The sequence below is a fragment of the Aspergillus caelatus genome (assembly GCF_009193585.1).
Source record: "Aspergillus caelatus strain CBS 763.97 unplaced genomic scaffold BDV27scaffold_248, whole genome shotgun sequence".
Classification (NCBI taxonomy): Eukaryota; Fungi; Ascomycota; class Eurotiomycetes; order Eurotiales; family Aspergillaceae; genus Aspergillus; species Aspergillus caelatus.
In genome coordinates, this window is record NW_022475511.1 from 40,761 (window position 1) to 52,922 (window position 12,162).

A 12,162-nucleotide genomic window follows, 5' to 3' on the forward strand; every position below is an offset into this window, starting at 1 on the left:
ATCTGCATGGTTCTTCTGATGTCATTGTACCCTGTGTGCTATCTTACCCGCTGATACATATTTCGTGAAATGCATCAAGCACATGTGTTATCCTCAAGACCTCGGGGTATGGTACGGCGTGTTGACTACCTATCAGTAGAAATACCGGTAAATCTTGGTATCGCGTTCCATTACAGGAAGAAGTGTCAACCATTGGTAAGATCGTACTATTGATAGTAACATGTGGACGGCCCGTTAGCATTAGCACCTTAGACTACGCAGGATTGCATTAGTCCAGCATGCCTAATTATGGAAATGGCAGCTACGTACCTCCTGTCAGATAGGGGAAAAAGGAATTGAATTAGACTAACACAGGAGAGAGAATTGAAGTGATATATCTATCCTTAATTTAGTTCCTTAGGTGGTGACCTGATTGACAAGGCTTGATGCCTTGAGAAAAGTGGTCCCCTCCCTCTTCCCTGTAATTATTGTACTAGTACTACTGCTTCAGGGGTAGTAAGACATGTACATACTTCTATACCCTGTAAGAATAGGCAGCGCTCCTTCTTTGGGGGAAAAACAACTCGTTACGGAGTATTAATTTCAATATTACACCCTCCACGTCCCTCGAAAATAAAGAGAAAATAAAAATAAAAAAGCCAATCGTCACCGAAAAAGAGTGTACCTTTTCATAGAATCATCGGTTCAGATTGAGTAAACTTTCAATATAGCGCCTTGCATCCAGCCCCAACCCCTCAGCCAACTTGGCCGGCCCCATATCCGATAGTCCCGGCGAAGACGCACCGCCCAGATCCCTGAAGAACCGAGTCCCGCTATGGCTGCGAGCGTGCGAAGACGTCGAGACATGGTCACTTGCCTTCCGGATTAGGAATGCCTCCTGGCGAGGGTCGTCGGGCTGAGAGGTGCTACTATCGTCACTGGTGGGTTTGTATGATGGGTCGGACATTCGTACCCAAACAATCCACCAGCCACGACTTGTTTTGCAGGTTCTTTCTAGTTCGAGCGGCCGGGATCGGGTTTCTATGTAGGTGCTCAGTAGGCGGTGGTGGATGTTGAGGCTTTCGACACGCGACCAGGGAGTTGCGCTGGGATCTCGCGGAGCTTCTACAGAGGAGAAACTGAGGTCAGGGATGTTGGGGATTGAAGAGCGGATAGTTAGATTTGTTGGGTCGTAGACAAGATCGTAGAACGGTAGATTCTCGGCTGAGAATCGTTGATTGATATCAAATGAATTGCCAGATACGGAGATTCTGGCTGCAGCGTTTGCAGGTGATGTCGACTTGTTGAGTGACCCTTGGAGAGGTTGTAGTTGGTGGTGGATACTGTGATAGAGAGATGGGTCTGCCAGAGACGAAGCTTGAGGGTCGAATAGAAAAGTATAGATGAAAGGTTTGTGCTGTTTCCTCCTCAGTGAATGCTCGGGAATATGATGGAAGAGAAGAATGACTTACTATGTAGACTACTGCTCGTTGTTGTATTGTGCCTAGAGGTCAATCGGTTTTAGCATTGAGATCAAAAAGAGTGATGCAGCGTGGTACCGACCTGATGGGTTATCTTCTGATGGGTTTGCCAAGCACATATGTAACGTCCTCTGACTTATTCTATCCTTTGATTTCTTGTTTGTTGGATCAGTCTCCAAAGACCTACTATCTCCCTTCGCTGTCTCATTTTTTAAACCGATGAGAAATCTACCACGACTTTCAGGTTTGGGAGGATCCTCAGATAGAGAAGGACTTTCTTCAGATCCCTCCTGACCATCTGTAGGCGGACCTGTCTGCTTGTTCGAGTTGGCTGAGTCGTCTTCTCGCTTCAACGCTTCAACGCGGGGATGTGCGCTAGGTGTCCTAGACATGCTCCAGGACGAACCGTATCCGAGCGTGAGGTATTTCACAAATGCACCAGTTGTCACACCCATCCAATCACTGCCTTTCTCACTTCTTGCTGGGGAGCTTTCACCGCTAGATTGTAGGTTTACTCCATCAGGCCCTTGTGGAGGCTGCGTTGATTGTGTCGTCCCCATCACCAGTGGGCGTGGTATACCTGGAGAGAAACTGCCATCTGTGTCTCTAGATTGGAGAGTTTCTCTGGCTTGTGGTATTGCATTTGCATCTCTTCCAGAGCGACCTCGTTGCCTCCTTCGGTGTTTTCGACGTCGTGGTGAAGTTGGGTCTTCACCCACCCCATACGCGTCGATGCCGTATCTGTAGATCCACTCCATCCACTGTGAGATGCGCACCACAAAAGGCCTGGAGATAGTTCCTACACCTGAGAATATAACACCGTCTGATGGTCGAGGATATGTGTCTAAGCCAAGCCAGTGCGTTCCATCGTCCTCGCGCATGGTATCTGATGATTTATTTGCGGTTGCAGCAGACTCACCAGGCGTAGTCGGGTCACCAAATCGAGACACCACTAGATCCACAAGGCCATCTGTCCGTGCCACGAAGTCTTCAAACACCTCCCTCTCCCCGCTTCCCCACTCTTCCTCGCCGACACCAATGCCCAGTTCGCCGCCAGCAGAAAGTTTTATGCCATTATACACATCCACAGCAGGGTTCCCACTTAGAAGAATATCCCAGTTCCATGCAAATCGCAACCAGAAGTTCTCTAGGAGGGGGCAGAGTGTGGACCTGCCAACACGTTCGTATAGAGCGTTCAGTGTGATATCATGATGAAGAAGGAAAATGGAATGCGCTCGGCGTAGTTGCTGAATCAGATGATGGGGAGGACACATCTCTCGTGAAGAGTAATGAGAAGAGGAAGCCTCTGAAGCATCGTGCTGCGAAGAAGGTCCACTGGAAGAGTGGGTTGGAAGCCGAGTCAGGTCAATTGACTAGAGCGATCTCAGTATCTATCGTCATGGCATGTTCTTCAAGGCCAAGCTTACAGCTAAGATCCACCAATTCTTTTCGAGTTCATGTAGCACAATAAGTGACTTGTCTGTCTCCACGTAGTCGACTGCCTGCCCTTTTGAAAAGTTCCTACACCGGTTGTTCAGTATAGTTCTGTTGGGTGTCAAAGCAGCGGTCCCCACCTGGCGAAGCTCACCATGCCCTGCGCCAGTCCTATCTGGCGCAGTCTCACGTTCCACCCATCATTGGTTTCTTTGTTTTCATTTTCAGTCGTAGAGCGCTCGCTTCGTGGCAGTCGATCCGGTCTGGAAGTGTAGAAGACGATTTGGTCCTGTATTGTTTCGTCGGTCGGTCCAAGGAGGGGGTTGTATATAGTTAGATATGCTAGTTGCGCCGGCACTACCGAAGCAAGATCGCTCCCTGACATCGCATCATTATATCGTGAACCGTAAATCACCGTCAGCTGGTGCAATGGTCAAAGGTGGGGGAGTATATCGCTGATCGACTTGGATGTGATGCGGTGACATCACGTGCTAGTGTTTTCGAGTGTTCGGGGAGCTTCCCGGAGCTTTAGTCTTAGCCGGTGAAGTAGGTACGCTTTGGCAGCTCCCACGCAATGTTTCTTCCGCGGGGCCCCGGGGCGCTCTGTATATACAGACGCGCTAGAACTAGCCGATATTTCGCACATCGATTCTTTGCGACAAGGACCTATGAGCCCCTCCGAATACTCTTTTGCGGCTCTGATGAGTTCAGCATAGCTTCCTTGAAAGCTCTCCACAAGGAACATCTGGATCGACCAGATCGGATATCCTCCATTGATGTCGTCTGCAGACCGGGTAAAAGGGTTGGAAGAGGCCTGAAAAAAATACGCGAGGGTACTTACCTCCACAAGTCGAAGAGATAAGGGACTAGACTTACGTTTCTTTCGATAGTCCCCATCAAAGCTGCGGCAACCGACCTTTCGCTCCCGGTTCATGAGATAGATACCTTCAGAGGATGGACGGTATTATAGAGACAATCTCGGGGCCCTGAAGTGTTACTGACTCTGTTAGCCACCTGTACTACCTGGGGGTCCCGTCAACCTTATAGTAGCAGTATCCTTCGGCTTGTTTGTGCCTCCACGGATTCTCCATGGTGCAAAGTATGGGGGTCTAAATGTTCACCCTTCTTTGCTCCCTGAGTGAGTATAAGTAAACGGTCGAGAGTGTCATACCGGTAATTAATTGGTAAACAACAGCTTCCGTGGTCCCGCTCCGCTTCATCACACTCTTTTGGCTGGCAGAACTAGGACTGGGGTCACTTTGCAGACCTTAGATTTCAAGCACTTCGACCACGGCGTCATTCTACAGCAGACCTCGCCACCCGGATTCGAGATCCCAAAGCCTGAGTCATGTACCGTACCAGAACTCTTAAACCTTGTTGCTCCCAAGGGAGCCGAGATTCTTGTCGACGGTATCCGAAAGGGCCTGTTCGTTCCTCCGGTCCACGATGCCGGGTGGCGTTCGCCAGAAGAACATGAATCCCTGATACATGCAGCTAAGATCAAGCCTGAGGACCGCCATATCAACTGGGCAAATTGGACCTGGTTAGATATCAGCAGGCGGATTCGTGTACTGGGGCCTTTATGGAGCAAGGCTTTGGTAAACAACGATGCTACAGTGAACCCTTCGTCCTTTCATTACCGGCGGGTGATTTTCACCGAGATGGAGGAAGTTGAACCGATGAAAGGGAGCGAAGCGTATGCTGTGGTCCCAGGCCTACCCTTTGTGGATGGCGCTCATCCCATTGAGTCTCGACAAGGAAAAGGTGTCTACGTATTCACACAAGATGGCAAACTTCTCCGCATCAACCAAATGAAAGTCGAGGGCGAACAGAATGCGGACGCCCTTCGCGCCGCTCTCAAGGCGCGGATGGTTGGTGATCGAACATTTTCCTCGAACGGCTCAGACTATACTCCATTCTACAATCCTCTGCAATGAAGACACAAATGGGAAGGAAAAGTGCGGCTCCTGACTGTACAACTGACTTGTATAACTGACGTCAAGATACCAATATAATTGTTAATGCTAGTCCTGCTTTGACGCCAACACTATTTTAAGTTTTAATTTTGCGGGACATCCCTAACCTTCAGTAGAGAAGTGGATCATAAAAACTTTCTATGGCCAAATGGGAGGGGGGCTGTTGAATAATGAATAGACGTTCTTATGGCCGAGTTTGAATTCTGAACCGATTTAGCCCCTCACAATATTGAAAGGACGAAGAAAGCGATCGCCTCGCCATTCCGTCCTTGTTTTCGTTTTGAGTGCTAAGGAGTAGACGAGTCTTCCTAAATTTCGTTCACAAATGGCTTTCGTGTACATTCACACATAAATACACCGAAAAGAGATTAATAATGGCCTCGGGACAATATGGGCCACATTCAATCCACAAGCATGCCCACGTATTCCGTCTTTCTCATGCCTTTCCACGCTCTTCTTCCTTCTAGTCCAGGCCATTGAACGAGGAAACGGTCAGCAAAAGGTAACAGTATCTTACCCGATAGACTCAAAGTTGTCACACGGGCCCATGATTCTATGAAAATCGTACGGAGTTGGTAATCAGTCGGTGCTAAATCTTCACCTCCCAAAACCGTTTTGAACGGAACGAAGCCTCTGATGAAACTATAGAGACGGAGGAGCCTAGCAGATAGTATAACGCAAACCGCCGTAGCAGGACCGTTCGTAAGAATCACATCCGGATACGGCGAAATCATTGATGAAGGAAGCCGCTTTTGGTCAGCATATTGTCCACGCAGGACAAGAAGACATGCCCAGAAAGATCTGAGGGTTGAAAGAGGCGCCGTCAAAAATGACTGGTGTACACGACGTGCGCGCGGCACAGTCACAATAGTGTACGATTCTGCTAGGCTACAGTCGGTCGCAGGTGCTCTTCGGCCGTGATTGAAATAACGAGTCTCGAACTCAACTGCCTTCGTGGCGCTGAAATTATCCCCCGAGCTCACAACATATGTGCGATATGTATACTGAGACGGATCGAGCTTTATACGTCGTAACATGGAGAACATTTCGGCCGTATGTCCGCCGCTGCCTAAGACAACGAGAAGATGGGTCGGTGTGTGTTTCGAGCGCCATTTAGGAATGTTAGTATTTTGTGATGAGTATAGGACATAGATGAAGATCTGTAGGGGAGGGTATGAGTATTAGTCACGGATGAAGAGAGATGGTTAGATGTATGCCAACACTAGGGGCTTACAATGAATGCTGATGCACCAACCACAATTCCTATGCTGAACATCCAAAGTAGGCTTCTCAGAGGCCACTGCGTCAGGAGTGTCATCTCCGACGTTGGAAAGCTATCAATGGACCCGGCAATACGATCAAAGAAACCAAACGTATGTTAGGTTGCTGCTGCAGGCGCCATCAGTAACATTTGTTGACAGATAAGGATAAGTAACAACAATCCTCAGTAGTGGTATAGCACGGTCAACTGATTGGCATTATTGTTAGCTCTCTCTATTGTTTAAGTTAACGATCAAGACGAGGCTAGTAACGGCATGTACCAACAACTGAACAAAATTCGGCACTTGTGTAGAAATGTTTGATTGTTTGTCCTTCGACCGATGCTGCGGGTGATGATCGGGCACGTGGTCCGTGCGACTCGGCGATTATTTTGTCTTAACTCCTGCCCATCGTTAGATGGGAGGTTGTTGCTCCATCAACAACCTTCCCGCTATCAATGTCAACACTTTGGACATGAGATGGCTCCTCTCTTCGCAAAGCGAATAACTTGCTTCTATTGCGGGAGACGGTCTGCACAGACTGAAAAAGGTCCTATCCGCAAATGGCGCTGTAACGCTTGTGAGGCAATAAATTACCTGGATGAAGTAGGTCCCTTTCTTTTCTATTCTTTTTCGTGTTTCTAAAAGACTTGCTAACCATCTCGGCAACTGTGATAGAAAGGACAAATCGCGGACCCCCCAGCAGCAGATACAAATCCTAATGCCTACGGCTCGGATGTATCGAGCACCCCTTTCGACTCGACTGATATTACGGGATCCGGTCTATTCTGCGCGCAATGTATCCGAAACCAGCACCTTTTCACGAGTGCTCTCGCCGCATATTTCCCGCCAACAGACGATCCAAACTATGGCGCATACGAACAAGAATATCCAAAGTTTCGTAAGAACCTTGAAGAACGGTACCCACAAGTATGCGCCAAATGTGAGCCCAGGGTGAAAGACCGCATCCGCCAGGCAGGATACGAGGCAAAATCAGACCACCTGAGACGTATGATGGATCGTAGCAAAGCGGGAAGAGCAGCAAGGCATGCACGCAAATGGAATTGGAGGAGCTTGTTGCTTTATGCTGGCGCCATGACTTACTGGGCTAGTGTTGCTGGCCAACTCTCCTGGAATCTAGTGGGTGCTTTAGCTACTGATGAATTACTACGGGACCCGGACGATCTTCTTACACCAGCATCCATCGTAACGTGTGTCCAGCAAACGTTGGAGATGCGCCTCTTGCCAAGTTATTGCTTCGTTGATCTGGCACCTTATGCCGGCCTGTCTCTTGTAGCAGGCATACTCTCTGCCTGGTATAACCCGAAACTGCGCTTCAAGGTTGAAGGGAGAGCTGGCCGCTTCGTCGGCCTAGGAGAATACTACCAAGTCCAACTCATTGTCATGGTGGTGCGATGTGTCTTTTGGGCTTTGCTTAGAGACCCTTCGTCAAGTGGTTTACAATCACATCTTCCCCCGACCTTGCATACGTTCATGTTCATTTTCACTGCTTTGGTATGTCTCGCTCACTTGCTAACCATGGAGATGAAATGGTATCAAACTCACAGTAGTCTAGTCTGTTCTTTTTTCTCGGCGCATTGCACAGTATGACACTCGCCCTTTGGTAAATTGGACCGACAATACTCCGGCAGCAACCCCAGCTCGTAGACGTGGCGAGTCTCCCGTTTGTACCACTGGAAGCAAACAACTTTTCGCTAGCCCGAGCGAAGGCCTGCAACAGGGCACACCACGCTTTCCTCTCGAAAAGCTAGCAACGCCTCGGCCTCTTCCGGAGGAGCCAACTTTTCCTACCCCTCCTCCGGAAGGAGACGATATGGATTGGACACCTTCCGTGCAGCATAATGTCACACCTACCGTGAGCGTGCACCAGAGAGAGCGGAAATCTGTTCTCGATGGACCTTTGCCATTCTACGGATCTCTACCTGCCGCTCCTAAACCTCCGTCATGGAACCTGCGTAACCAGCCTGCTCAGCGCCAGAAACCCATCGAACAGGTTGTTGAGCGCAATCCGTTCCACCGTATTCCAGCTCAATCCTCAAGCCCCTGGGCGCGGAACAATAGCCCCTTTGATACTGCATTTGCACCCCCGAAATTCTTCCCCATGAGTGATCATGCTGCCTCAACTGGGCTAGAAAGTCTGTTTGATAAAGCTTTCACCATCAAATCGCCTGAGGATGAGGACCACGGCACATGGCAATCGCAACAGCAGACGACAAGTGCTCGTCCCCATCAGTCTGTCGACTTGCATAGTTATTTTATCTTTCAGTATCTCCGACTGGGATTGCTTCTATCCTCTATCGTTGCTTGGCTCGTATCACAGTATGGCCATATCTCTCTACCCGGTGATTGTGTTGAAGTGGCTTCCTTGGGTAGTGCGAGTCTTATTGCCGGATTCGCGCTACTGGAAGCCCTGAAACAACCTCTCGCTCAATGGAACGGCATGGAAATTCTTGTTTATTTTGCAGAGCTCGTGGCAGCAGTTCATCTTGGAGGAAATCTGCCGCAGGTTTCTTACGAACGACACTACTTCGACAGATACGGAAAGCTCCTTTTGATATTCATGACAGTTCAAGAGGCTTTGGGTTTACTCTCTCTGTATCGTTTCTCGTCGGCCATCAGTAATGAGCAAGTGACGCAAGGGAACCAGACCCAGCCACCACCTGCCGGCCTCCCCAGCACGTCCCCTGGGCTCGAGAATAGCAGCGGTCAAGAACTTCAGTCGTTTACCACGCAGCAATCTATGCCGCCGCTTTCTTTCTCTTCGACTGTGACTGGATCTAGCTTTTCAGCCCATACGCCCGAAGCTCGGCGCCATCATCCTTATCCGTCATATGACGGCGGCCACCAGGATTATAGTTTCAGTTTGAAGAGCTTGAAGGGCGACGAATCCGACGTGTCGGACCCGCTGGACCGTGACTCCGACACGGAAACTACGGTGACGACAGCTACTACGGCCACGAATGCTACAATCCGGAATATTCGCTATGGACGAAGCGGCAGCGACGCGTTCTTATCACCAAGAAGGTCCGAACTCGGACCCGGCATCGGCGGTCTCAGCCTTGACGACGAACCTTCCCGGAGAATGACTCGGAGTCAAACTCAGAAGCTGCGGCGCTTCCCCGGGCGTGAGAATATCAGAACAAAGTAAAACCCGACAGCCGGGCGTACTAATTGCATGATGTGATGTGAAGTTTAGGGATTGAATATTAGCAAGCGATTGTATATAGGTGTAAATAGGAAGTGCTTTGACGGTCTTTTAAGTTTTTTTTATCCATTATTCGCTATAGCAGCAATACCAAAGCTTACTGTATCTTATATGACTTCTTTGATACTGGGGAATCAGGACCTCCCTCTATTATAATGTGATTTTGTTGGTTTGTTGGTATCGCAAATCCATAGGTTCGACGGTTCCCCAATGGATTCGAGGAACAGGCGGTTCTAGGGAAGATAGACATTGAGTGATTGATTATAAGGAACTTGCTACCCCCTGAGCTTGCGAGTCCTTTGGAGACCTCGCTCGGCTCAATATGAACTCTACGACTGTCTAGAATCACAATAAAATAGTACCAGTTTTTTTTTTTTTTTCTTAAAAAATAAAAATTAAAGCTGTAGCAGTTTTTACTGAGCCAGGATAGTTTAACAGTCTTACCCAATTAACGGTGTGTGTGTAAGTAACATCTTTATTTACGCGATCCTTGTAAATAACAGAATCCTTTGCAGTTGGTATTAACAAGAAAGTAAATAAAGTCCTTCCTGAAAGAACAGTGTTAGTATAGTAGAAGCTAACAAATAAGGATGCCGAATCTATTCTATGATTAGGCAGGTATTCTACTAATCCATAGTCCGCAGTAGTAAATCCCAACCAGTCGACCTTTCCTAAGAAGGAGCAACAACTTGTTCCACCCCTGACGGTAGGTGCCTTTACTGCAAACCTAAACAGACAGGCACATGACCAACACACAATCAACAGATTCAACACTTCCTGACCTTTATTCCCTCCATACCATTCCTTCAACTCACTACAACAACTGCCTCAATTCTTTTACTTGGATTGAACATGTTGTCATCAGTGCTGTCCTATCGAGCTGTTTTCTCTTTCTTGAAGTCGAAGTCGTGTACCTTTACCCCTTCCTGCTGGTTGTGGGTGGACCTCTTCTTGCCATAATAGCCATCCTTACATGGCTTCACTCCAAGAAACAAAGAAAATGACAAGAGAGGCAAGCTTGTGAAGAGTGGCTTCGTGAAGCGTCTTAACAGTAAAGTGGCTGGGCTACTGTGTATATGCTACCGGCCCCAATTGCACTACACCAAATACCTGGACGAAGACAACATCAGGGGCAGTTCAGTCTAAAAGCCCAAAATATGTATGCTGCACGGTTCGACTCTCGGTTCACCTTTATATGCTTGAGCCCATTATAAATATGAACACCAACATCCTTATTATCCTCCTTGTAGCCCTCGTTATAGGCTGTTTAACCTCCACAAGACCAATCAACCCTGAGTCAAACTGAGTCTTCAAAATCCAACTGTATCACAAAGAGCGGACTAGCAGTTGGACTCGCTATAGGCGTTCCTCTACTTGCCGGGATATTCATCGGCATATGGCTTTACAACAAAATAAGATAACGGCAACAAAACCAAGCCCGCGAAGGGTGGGAAGATAGGTTGCCTAAACCTCAAGTCTCTCAGAATAACTGGCAAGATGAGGCTACTATCCATGACACATTCAATACCATCAGGGTACAAGATAAATTGGAACAAGCGGATAGCCCCAGCGAGTGCTTGGAGTGGCTTTCAGAAGTGTCATTGACAACAAAGCGAAGTATCTTCTGGCCTCCACAAGAGCTCCCCCTTGAATTATTGTATGGAAAAGCCCACCATGACAGAGAAAGACTACTATGGGCTGATGTATTGCAGAGGACTGGGTATTTTTGTGAGACGCAACTCTGGAAATACCCACGAGGAGCTCGTACCAAAGGCAGCATATTATGAGTCTGAGTGCTTCCAAGCAGCGTCTTAATGGTATTATACATTTGATATCCTGAAGAAACTTTGACCATGCTGTCAGGGGCAATACCCAAATGTGCCCGGAGGATCCATGTCCGATGGCTTCAATAGCCACCAAGATGGCAAGCAAATTAAGACATCATTGACATACTTGTCACTATCAGGAATCTCTTCTCCAATACCATTCTTCTTTTTCACAACCAAAATGAGCACCATCACCTATATCCTCCTCCTGGCAGTCCTTCTCCTGGGCTGCTAAGCCTCCGCAATGCCAATCAGTATCGATATGGCCGATCTTCCACCATCCATCGCCCACAGAGCTGGGCTGGGAATTGGGCTCGGTGTGAGCATCCCTTTCATCACCAGGCTAGCGGTCCTCCTCTGGCTGTACCTTTAGCGCCGCCGAAAGAGGGCAGAAAATAAGGACAGTAACAATTAGCTCAGAGATCTCTCACTGACGACACAGCGAGAGCTCTTCTGGAGCCCAACCGACCATTACTCGACCTGTAAGATTAGAAAGCCTCCCAGGGAGGTAGTCTCTATGCCCCTTTCCATCGACCTCCTCTATCGTGCGGTTATGGGTTGGTGGGTGGGCTTGGGGTCCCTTGTGGGACAAACCTACAGCCGCACAATATATCGGTGGATTGGGATAGGCGTGGGTTGGGTATGGGTGTGTTTTGGGCCGAGATCTGATTCTATCACCCCTTTCCACTGACCTCTATCGTGCGATTGTGGGTTTGTCCTTCAAGGGGACCCCAAGCCCGCCCACCAACCTACAACCGCACGATATGTCGGTGGATTGGGGTGGACATGAGTTGGACGTCGATTATCATGTTATGTTTTGGTTTTGGTTTTGTCGTTGGTTTGGTGTTGGGTTTATTTTGATTTGGTTTTGGTTTGAGTTGAGTTTGGTGTTTTTTCCTGGTTTTTTCCGGAACATTTTGGAACATTATTGGTTTTGTTGTTTGTTTTTCTTTTCTTTTTTCTTTTTTTATTTTTTTTTTT

At 48.2% G+C, this 12,162-nt stretch overlaps 4 protein-coding genes across 4 annotated transcripts; 2 read left to right on the top strand and 2 right to left on the bottom strand.

Moving 5' to 3' along the window:
- Positions 1-563: 563 nt before the first annotated feature.
- Positions 564-3,423, bottom strand: BDV27DRAFT_135725 (uncharacterized protein). The gene is made up of 5 exons (XM_032068601.1): positions 3,035-3,423; positions 2,888-2,981; positions 1,543-2,833; positions 1,452-1,483; positions 564-1,396 (listed from the first exon to the last, which is right to left on the bottom strand). Exons 1-5 carry the CDS (start codon positions 3,277-3,279, stop codon positions 677-679), a joined length of 2,382 nt encoding a protein of 793 aa, XP_031922805.1. The 5' UTR covers positions 3,280-3,423; the 3' UTR covers positions 564-676.
- On the top strand, positions 3,422-4,927 carry BDV27DRAFT_135728 (methionyl-tRNA formyltransferase). The gene is made up of 4 exons (XM_032068602.1): positions 3,422-3,727; positions 3,785-3,855; positions 3,905-4,032; positions 4,090-4,927. Exons 1-4 carry the CDS (start codon positions 3,469-3,471, stop codon positions 4,829-4,831), a joined length of 1,200 nt encoding a protein of 399 aa, XP_031922806.1. The 5' UTR covers positions 3,422-3,468; the 3' UTR covers positions 4,832-4,927.
- Positions 4,928-4,963: 36 nt separating this feature from the next.
- On the bottom strand, positions 4,964-6,418 carry BDV27DRAFT_135730 (glycosyltransferase family protein). The gene is made up of 2 exons (XM_032068603.1): positions 6,105-6,418; positions 4,964-6,030 (listed from the first exon to the last, which is right to left on the bottom strand). The coding sequence occupies exons 1-2, from the start codon at positions 6,186-6,188 to the stop codon at positions 5,272-5,274; spliced, it is 843 nt and encodes a 280-aa protein (XP_031922807.1). The 5' UTR covers positions 6,189-6,418; the 3' UTR covers positions 4,964-5,271.
- A 134-nt stretch (positions 6,419-6,552) lies between these two features.
- On the top strand, positions 6,553-9,576 carry BDV27DRAFT_50960 (uncharacterized protein). Its single transcript, XM_032076805.1, has 3 exons — positions 6,553-6,735; positions 6,808-7,644; positions 7,706-9,576. Exons 1-3 carry the CDS (start codon positions 6,610-6,612, stop codon positions 9,296-9,298), a joined length of 2,556 nt encoding a protein of 851 aa, XP_031922808.1. The 5' UTR covers positions 6,553-6,609; the 3' UTR covers positions 9,299-9,576.
- The last annotated feature ends 2,586 nt before the right edge of the window (positions 9,577-12,162 follow it).

Coding starts and splice junctions, on each gene's coding strand:
- BDV27DRAFT_135725 (XM_032068601.1), bottom strand. CDS start 3,279: ATGTCAGGGAGCGATCTTGCTTCGGTAGTGCCGGCGCAACTAGCATAT. Junction 2,834..2,887: donor AGAATTGGTGGATCTTAGCT/GTAAGCTTGGCC, acceptor AGATCGCTCTAG/TCAATTGACCTGACTCGGCT. Junction 1,484..1,542: donor ATCAGAAGATAACCCATCAG/GTCGGTACCACG, acceptor ATTGACCTCTAG/GCACAATACAACAACGAGCA.
- BDV27DRAFT_135728 (XM_032068602.1), top strand. CDS start 3,469: ATGTTTCTTCCGCGGGGCCCCGGGGCGCTCTGTATATACAGACGCGCT. Junction 3,728..3,784: donor CCTGAAAAAAATACGCGAGG/GTACTTACCTCC, acceptor TTCTTTCGATAG/TCCCCATCAAAGCTGCGGCA. Junction 4,033..4,089: donor CACCCTTCTTTGCTCCCTGA/GTGAGTATAAGT, acceptor GGTAAACAACAG/CTTCCGTGGTCCCGCTCCGC.
- BDV27DRAFT_135730 (XM_032068603.1), bottom strand. CDS start 6,188: ATGACACTCCTGACGCAGTGGCCTCTGAGAAGCCTACTTTGGATGTTC. Junction 6,031..6,104: donor TTGGTGCATCAGCATTCATT/GTAAGCCCCTAG, acceptor CCTCCCCTACAG/ATCTTCATCTATGTCCTATA.
- BDV27DRAFT_50960 (XM_032076805.1), top strand. CDS start 6,610: ATGGCTCCTCTCTTCGCAAAGCGAATAACTTGCTTCTATTGCGGGAGA. Junction 6,736..6,807: donor CAATAAATTACCTGGATGAA/GTAGGTCCCTTT, acceptor CAACTGTGATAG/AAAGGACAAATCGCGGACCC. Junction 7,645..7,705: donor TGTTCATTTTCACTGCTTTG/GTATGTCTCGCT, acceptor ACAGTAGTCTAG/TCTGTTCTTTTTTCTCGGCG.